This window comes from Phoxinus phoxinus, assembly GCF_949152265.1.
Source record: "Phoxinus phoxinus genome assembly, chromosome: 15".
In the NCBI taxonomy this organism is placed as follows: domain Eukaryota; kingdom Metazoa; phylum Chordata; class Actinopteri; order Cypriniformes; family Leuciscidae; genus Phoxinus; species Phoxinus phoxinus.
Genome location: NC_136890.1, coordinates 17,194,279 through 17,203,590, shown reverse-complemented (window position 1 = coordinate 17,203,590; position 9,312 = coordinate 17,194,279). Strand labels below are relative to the sequence as shown.

The window sequence follows — 9,312 nt, the reverse complement described above, 5'->3', positions numbered from 1 at the left end:
TGTGTTATTGGCTACGTTGTTACAGTATAAACATATTAATTTTTACCAACTTACTGTTGCTCCGCCATGAGCATGGTGTTGTTTACACCAAATTCTGACTACCATGTGAATGTTTTAGCAAAAAACGAGACTCATCAGACCAGACAACATTTTCACAATTCTTCCCATCATTTGTCCAATTGTGGTGAGCTTGTATGAATTGTAGCCTCAGTTTCCTGTTCTTAGATGACAGGAGTGGCACCCGGTGTGGTCTTCTGCTGCTGTAGCCCATCTGCTTTAAGCTTCAATGTGGTGTGTGTTCAGAGATGCTCGGCTACCTTATATTAAGTACTTTATTAACTAATGTCTTTGCTGCTGATCTTTGATGGTCCGATTCAACCATGAATAAGCAAAAATGACTTTAGTAAACATCACATTGGAATTTGTTTTTATTAAGAGCTGATATCAGAGTATCAAAATATTTTCTTTTGACAAATCCATATATTTTAATTTCCCCCAAATTCAGTGATTTATGCTTAAAGCATTGGCTTCACATACACAGTGTGATTGCAGTAATCTTTGTATTGAATATTATCATATTAATTTTGCTAACTTGCTTTTGCTCCACCATGAGTAGCTGGTTGACATGACAGAAAAATGTTTTTGAATGGCATGTGACTGGGTTTAAGTGAAAGTTTCAATAGTCAAATTCCTACAGTTATGCCTATTTAAAAAAAAAATAATACAATTTCAATACATTTTAGGCTTTATTTACATTAATACAAACATTTCAACTGGAAACCTTCAGGAGACCAGAAAGCTTCAACGTGTGGTCAACGTTCGGTATTAGTTCTTGCTCAAAGTCCCAGACTCTTTTGTCTACAAACAGTTGTTCTTTGGTAAGATGTCCCTGAAGTGGGACTCTCACATGAACAATCCTACATACATTAAACGGTACATGGTAACAACCTCCAATTTCTTTCAAAGTGGAATGCACTGAGGTTTGCTGCACCTTCCTTGGGTTGACAATCATCTTTGTGGGATTGAAAATGTTCTTTCGATCAGGTTCTCTGTAAATGTGCTCCATGATATTGATACCAGGAATATTACTCCATTCTGCTCGTTTGAACTTCCCACTGTCCTCAAACTGTGTTTTGGGGAATATGTGGTTCTCTATGAGGAACACCCCAACATTGGGATGAGCAGACTGAAGATCCTCCATAAGACGTGGTAAATTGGTGTGTTTGTACGGCATTATGATCTCATCGATATCATTCAGGAGAACGTACCTGGATTGATACATGTGCCTGTAAATGCACTCGTTGAGTGTTACTAACTGACCATAATAATGGATATCGCCCTTGTGCGTCTTGATGTTCCAGCCTGAGGATGGGTTTAGAAACTTGTCGATAGGCCATGAAACAATCTCCAATATCCCCTCTGTTTCATAATGTTTTAAGAGCTTTTCCAGGTCTGGTCCACATTTGGTTTGATAAATGACCACGTGCTGTACACCCAGAAGCTTGTACATCTCCATAGTTTGAGCAAACTGCAGTACATTGTTGTAGTCACCAAAAAGGCTGGAGATGCAAATCGTGAAGTTAAACTTGAAAGTCTCTCTTGCCACCTTATTTCGAATTGGCAGATACTCCATCTTGGGGTTAACTGAATCTTTCTCGTCAGTTGAGGACAGATTGAGGACAGTGGTCAGTTGAGACAGTATGAGGACATGTGTTGCATTTTGCACGTGTTTACCTTTACAAATCACATCTGAGGCACCATACGGAAAGCTAAAATGGTCAGTGTGTATCTGGACATCTGCCTGAACAGTTCTGCAGTCATGTTCAGTGCTGCAGTAAACACAGTAAAGTGGCTGAAGACTGTTTCTGTTGATTATGCTGATGACTCGAATGACCCCGTCCAGTCTGTGGTCGATAAACGCAGACACCATGAAGTGCTTTGAGCCATTGATGGGCGTTATCGAATTTGAAGCCTCCAGGATTTTTAGTTTATTATTTGTTGGAGGAGCTCTTATTGTTGGAGGAGTGTAGTGTATGTCATTTGTAAGACTATTCATGTACACTAAAACCAGCATGCCAAAAACAGTGACAATAAATGATAGTGAAAGAAGTGCCTTAAATCTGTCTTTTTCCATCTGTAGAAAAAAGCAAAGAAATGTGTCAAAACCAAACAAACAAACAAAAACTCTTTTACTGCTGATTTAAGGAGAATCACATTGGGGCAACATCCATTTCAAGTTTTATTTTCACCAAAAATGACCATATTGGTCATTTCATAGGTGCATCAGACTGGTTTCTAAACTTAAATACACAAAGAATATGAATAAACAAAGGTATAATAACAATGTACGTGTTTCCTTGTTGAATTCAACTCTCTTATTTCATCCCTCAGACTAATAAACAACAAAAAAGCACACCATTTATGATGCTTTATGACAATTTAAAGATATGATTTAACCTTAATATTGTGCTTTTCCATATCTGTGTAAAGATATCCATGTTTATAGTATTTTGTTATTGTACATTTTTATTATAGATTTGACCATGTTTTTCCACTGATTATGTTTGAATATGTTCTGCAAATAAATAAATAAAAGCTTGGGATTTCACTTCTTTTTTTTCATGGCTCATCAAACCGGATTTTCAAGTTGACACAACTGAACTAACCCCCGAAAGTAGGCCTATGTAATGATAGTCATGGTCTTGCACTATCAACAATAAACAAGTACAAACAAAAAAAGAATCCCACGTAAAACAACTGATGAAGACTGATGATAAACAACAAAGAATAACTTCCTGAAGACATTGTTCTCTCATTATGGATTCTACAGTGGTTTATATCATTGTTACTTCTACTAGGCTATTCAAGAGGTAGGAATGTTTTATTAAGAAAAAAATAAAGACATTTGATAATTTCGAATTAAAAAAAAAAGTGGTTTAACTGTCTGTGAACTATTGCAAAAAAAGCAACTATTAAAATAAAAATAGTAAATATCTGTAACCAGGAAGCTATTTTGTTGTCAAGAAAACCAGAGGCCAAGAAGACAGACAAGTTTTGTTCAGATCAGATAGAATATCCCATCTTAATTAATCATCTCAAAATTCAACTCTAACTCAAGTATTTTTTACTTGATTAATGACACATTTTAGCTTCATTAATTCGTTTTTAGAAAACTGTATAAATGTTGGTTTAAAAAAAATGCACAAAACCAAAATGAATACAAACTAACATGAACATGGACATTTGTATTAACAGCCAGAAAAGTTAATAAATGCTGTAAAAATAGTTTGTTCGATGTTATAGTTAATGTTACCTGATGCATTTATTATGAGACCTTACTGTAAAGTGTTGCCGATTTCACTTTAAAAAGATTTTTTATCATCTCACACTTCATTATTTGTCATTAATCAAAATATATTTATAAGCTTACATAAAAAATAATAAATAGCCTAAACAGTGTTCAACACGTTTCAGTACGCTGTAAACATTATTTGCTTCCTTAATCTAAGTTTTGTTTGACTTGCCTCACCTAAATCAACACAATTGCAGAATTATCCCTGGTGATGTTCATTACTCGTAAATTAAAATAGAAAAATAGACGAAATAGTAACAGTACCTTTACGATATGGAAACGTTGTCGTGTAGCCTATGTATGATGTCGCTATTCTGTACAGAGGTAGGCTACGAAAAATGAATAAGCAATATTCGGTAGGCGTCATTTACAGTTTTTTACGATCGCTATGACAGTTTTTTCAATACATTTAACAATTTTCCTAAACTCTTAACACACCAACACACCTAAAACACACAATTGGCAAAACGGTTAATTTCATGCTCAAAATCACACATTGTAAACTAAACTCCAAAACTAATTTTCAAAATACAATAATACACTAACACAATACACTATGTCTAACAAAACACTGCAAACATGTTTCAAAATCAAATAATTATTCAAAACACTAACACATGTTCTCTTCCAACAGGAACATTTAGTCAATCATAACACAATGACAAAAAAAACACTAACATCAGCTCAAATTACAGAAACTGCATTATGCTATGTGTATTTGTGTTTTGCACTGTAGTTTCTTTTGAAGCCTCTCTACATTTTTGTTTTGTTGAGTTTAGTAAATGCATGCATTTTGTTTCCTTTGCTGCAGAAATTCAATACAAAAAAATGAATGACCATCTCAGAGTAACTTTATGTACAGTTTATGAAAAAAAAAGAAAAAAAGAAAAAGACACAGAGACAGAATTCCTGCAGTAAAGACTTTATTTGCAAAAGGACATTACCGCAAGACCTCTCCCTTGTCCTGGTACTTGCCCCACTCCTCTCCCTTGTCCTGGTACTTGCCCCACTCCTCTCCCTTGTCCTGGTACTTGCCCCACTCCTCTCCCTTGTCCTGGTACTTGCCCCACTCCTCTCCCTTGTCCTGGTACTTGCCCCACTCCTCTCCCTTGTCCTGGTCCTTGCCCCACTCCTCTCCCTTGTCCTGGTACTTGCCCCACTCCTCTCCCTTGTCCTGGTACTTGCCCCACTCCTCTCCCTTGTCCTGGTACTTGCCCCACTCCTCTCCCTTGTCCTGGTACTTGCCCCACTCCTCTCCCTTGTCCTGGTACTTGCCCCACTCCTCTCCCTTGTCCTGGTCCTTGCCCCACTCCTCTCCCTTGTCCTGGTACTTGCCCCACTCCTCTCCCTTGTCCTGGTACTTGCCCCACTCCGCTCCCTTGTCCTGGTCCTTGTCTTCCTCTCCCTCGTGCAGGCATTTCTTTCTTTCTTTCTTTCTTTCTTTCTTTCTTTCTTTCTTTCTTTCTTTCTTTCTTTCTTTCTTTCTTTCTTTCTTTCTTTCTTTGTGTTGCTCTATATTGTTCCTTTTCCACACAAGATCAGCCCAAAGAGTCCTCTTTTATAACATATGATCATGCGATTGAAAGAACCTCAACACCTGAGTGTGCTTTGGAATCAGCTGTAATTTATATATTTGCATAACTTCAATAAGCTGTTTCTCAGTAGCAATGGAATACAATACAGGGCATATATTTGTATTTCAATTCACAATATGATCAGCTGTTCACTTTGACTTTAGCCTATATAAGTTATGTTTAGAACATGATGTTATCTGTTCTGACATACAGTGTGAAAGCATTTGTAAATTTGACTGTAAAATTACATAGTTTTGGTCTTGGTTGAGCTTGTGTGTATAAGAAGTTCAAGCATTTTAAATTTGTGTTAACTGTATGCATTTTGTGTCAAAGCAACAAGAAATGTGTTAATTGTATAGCTTACAAAGACGGATGTTGTGCTAACCGTGTTAAGAGTTTAGGAAACTTGTTAAATGTATTGAAAAAACTGTCATAGCGATTGTAAAAAACTGTAAAGCCAAAGAGCCTCCGGGAAGCTGCGACTCGTTCATTTGATTCAACATTCCTTCACTTCGTTACTACTGATTGAAAAGTAGGCTACACAATGCACATTAAAGCACTTATAGGCAAAATTCGCTAAATACAATGGCATACGTCGCTAACACTACACGCGCACACTTATAATTCTTAATATCTGCAAACAATACCTGTAACTGCGAGCTACTTTTAAAGCGTTACATTATTTCCCCTCTCCAGATATGCCTGGAGTCCAAGTAAATGACGGTGCAGCAGTGCAGTTCAGTCTGACTGTTCAGAATGAGAAGCGCCCAGCTTGCATTTACACCGAGTAGGGGGAGGCTGCAGAGTAGACCCGGAGCCAGTATATAGGACAGGTGAAACTCGAAAAATTAGAAAAAGTGCACAAGTTCATTTATTTCAGTAATTCAACTTAAAATGTGAAACTATAGGCCTATTAGACTCATTAGATGCAAAGTGAGATAGTTCAAGCCTTTGTTTGTTATCATTTTGATGACAGTTTACAGCTTATGAAAAACCTCAGCGTATGAAAACCCCAAATTCAAAATTTATTTTACAATTAGAATATTACATTAAAAAAAAAAATAAAACAAAGGACTTTCTTAAAAGAATCCCTCTGAAAAGTATAATCATGCATACTCAGGACTTGCTTTGGGCCCCTTTTGCATGAATTACTGCCTCAATGCGTCGTGGCATGGATGCTATCAGCCTGTGGCACTGCAGAGGTGTTATGGAAGACCAGGATGCTCCAATAGTGGCCTTCAGCTCTTCTGCATTGTTCGGTCTCATGTCTCTCATCTCTCTCTTGGCAATGCCCCATAGCTTCTCTATGGGGTTCAGGTCAGGCGAGTTTGCTGGCCAATCAAGCACAGTTATCCCATGGTCATTGAACTAGGTTTTGGTTATTTTGGCAGTGTGGGCAGGTGCCAAATCCTCCCGGAAAATTAAGTCAGCATCTCCATAAAGCTTGTCTGCTGAAGGAAGCATGAAGTGCTCTAAAATGTCCTGGTAGACGGCAGCGTTGACTCTGGACTTAATAAAGTACATCAGCTAGAAATACTAAGGGTTCACTCTAAGCCAAGTGAGTCCGCTTTTAGCTATGCCAGCCGCAGCTGGAACCAGCTTCCAGAAGAGATCAGATATGATATGTGCTCCTAGTCACATTCAAATACAGACTCAAAATGCATTTGTTTAGCTGCATTTACTGAATGAGCACTGTGCCACTGTTCGTCCGACTGTTTGTAGGCTACTGTATTTCATTTTTTTACTCTAAACTGTTTTATTTATTCTTATTTCTTTTGATTATTTTAATTTCTTCTATGTAAAGCACTTTGAATTACCAGTGTATGAAATTTGCCATATAAATAAACTTGCCTTACCTTTCTCTCCCCCTCTCTGTCCCTCTTTGATATCATAGGGCCCAGGAGATCCGAGAGCGAAATGGAACGTGAAATTGAAATATATTTTGTGTAATATATCTATATGCATTTTAGCTGTCGTTCATATTTTATTTTTATTGCTCTTTTTATTGGTTCTTTAGGGAACCTCTTTTTGGAGTGGGAGGTGTAACGACCCAGAGTGTTCTGATGGTGGCAGTCTGTGGAAGTTTTGAGTCACTCCCCCATGTTAATTGCTATAAGGACATGGAGTATATAAGTGCTCTGAGTTATAATTTGGTTAGCACTGTGGGATAGTGTCTCACAGGAGCAGCTCTTAGCTTCTCATTGATTTTCTTTCTTACGTATCTTTTATCATGTAGCTTTAATATTTTGTTGTATTGTTATATTTGTTAAAGAAAATAAAACACTTTTCATTCATTGAACGCTGGTGTTTGATCCCTCTTTTATGTTGCGGCTTAAAACGAGCTGGCCGTAACACTTTAGCCTATAAATTCACAACAACATATCCCTCAGTCTCCTGTATATAAAAAACCTACGGTGAATATAACTATTCTGTCATATATAAGTACTTTGTCCATTTGATCCAACTGTGTGTATTTTTAATATTTCGATTCACAAAAACAAATTCTGTAGGCTGAGTGAAGAGAGTGAAGCCCTACTGAACATCTACAGATATTTCAATCCGTAGTGCAGATCATTACTGTCTACACTGTAACGTTTATATTTAAATGAACAAAAAACACTAAATTAGTCAAAGTCTAAGTATGGACGGGACGGTTATTAATGTGTAAGTTTCGAGCGTTGATTTAATAATGCTATTGCGCCATTTATAATTCTCTTCCTACTGGATGCATCAGGAACAGGGGCGTAAAACTGCATGGGCCGTATATATATACCGGCTCCAGGTCTGCAGCCTTCCCATATGTTACACTGGAGACAGTGCAGCTCTTCAATGCTATAGGCTACTTGAAGCTAAGCCATGTGTGAACACATTCCCTTTTTCCATAATAATATTTTAATAGTGTATCTACGAATAACCTATAGGCTATGCGTGTGTGTGTGTGTGTCTGTGTGTGTGTGTGTGTGTGTGTGTGTGTGTGTGTGTGTGTGTGTGTGTGTGTGTGTGTGTGTGTGTGTGTGTGTGTGTGTGTGTGTGTGTGTGTGTGTGTGTGTGTGTGTGTGTGTGTGTGTGTGTGTGCGTTTGTGTGCGTGTGGCCGTGAAATGACTCATGGTTCAATGGGCCATAAAAACATAAAATTCGGTTTTCTTTAGTCCATGCTATTATAGGCTATAGCCGTAGGCTATGTTTGGTAACATATAGACATGGCAGCCCAAGTCTGAATCAGCCCTGCAAACCTGTTGGTTGACAGTGGAAATATGCATTTATCCCAACCAAATGATGTCCAACTGGCAGAGGCCTGGACCTACCTGGACCTCCTGCTCAGCTCAATAAAAGTCTACAAAGTTGCCAGCCACAGCCAGCATTTTTGGTCATTTTTACAAAACTTTTATGGCCCCCAGAATATTTTGTTGTATGAATATCTGAACATGCAATGAAAAGATGAAAAACAGAGCCTCTACTTTTAAACAAAAGAAAACCATCTTAATTCTAGCTTCATGCATTCCTCTTTTTTATCATCACTTGAATGTGGGTGTGTCATTAAAAAAAAGCTACATTGGTAACACTTTACAATAAGGGTGCACTAATAAGCATTAATTCATGCTTAACTAATGCACAGATAATACTGAATTAATGTATTACTAATGATTATCTAAGCTATTCATTAATGATTGCCTCATTAGCAACTAATGAAGAGTCTGTCTGGTTAATATATTAGTTCATATATTAATTGTTATTAATTAAATATGTAAGTGTGTATTCATTCCATAATACCTTATTTTATTAACTAATAGTGTTCATTAATTTGTTAATTACCACAATGAGCCAAAGCCTTATATTTCAACTTCCAGATAATACAGGTAAATTAATATGCATTAATACATTATTAATTACATTAGTAGTGTGTCAATTACTACAATGTTTTTGTAAACCAGTGTTTAATAAACAGCTTTTATAAACTAGTGATGGTCATTAATGATTAATTAATCATTAGCTAACAATCATTATGTTGTGACTTTACTTGTTGAGGCACATCATTATTAACTCATCATCTAGTAATTGTAGTAAATGACACTCTACTAATGCTGTAATTAATAATGTATTAATGCATATTAGGCTCATTGTGGTTATTAACAAATTAATGAACACTATTAGTTAATAAAATAAGTGATTATGGAATTAATCCACAATTACATATTTAATTAGTAACAATTAATATATGAACTAATATATTAACCAGACAGACTCTTCATTAGTTGCTAATGAGGCAATCATTAATGAATAGCTTAGATAATCATTAGTAATACATTAATTCAGTATTATCTGTGCATTAGTTAAGCATGAATTAATGCTTATTAGTGCACCCTTATTGTAAAGTGTTATACATT

General features: G+C 36.6%; 1 protein-coding gene across 2 annotated transcripts; it reads right to left on the bottom strand.

Moving 5' to 3' along the window:
- Positions 1 to 769: 769 nt before the first annotated feature.
- On the bottom strand, positions 770 to 3,687 carry LOC307011341 (uncharacterized protein; the record flags this gene model as incomplete). 2 transcript variants are annotated; one of them, XM_079636872.1, is made up of 2 exons in its annotated part: positions 3,617 to 3,687; positions 770 to 2,134 (listed from the first exon to the last, which is right to left on the bottom strand). In XM_079636872.1, the coding sequence occupies exon 2, from the start codon at positions 2,132 to 2,134 to the stop codon at positions 770 to 772; it is 1,365 nt and encodes a 454-aa protein (XP_079492998.1). In that variant the 5' UTR covers positions 3,617 to 3,687. The 2 variants fall into 2 exon arrangements, with proteins under 2 accessions (XP_079492998.1, XP_079492999.1); XM_079636873.1 differs by having other exon boundaries at positions 3,530 to 3,632.
- Between the last annotated feature and the right edge of the window lie 5,625 nt (positions 3,688 to 9,312).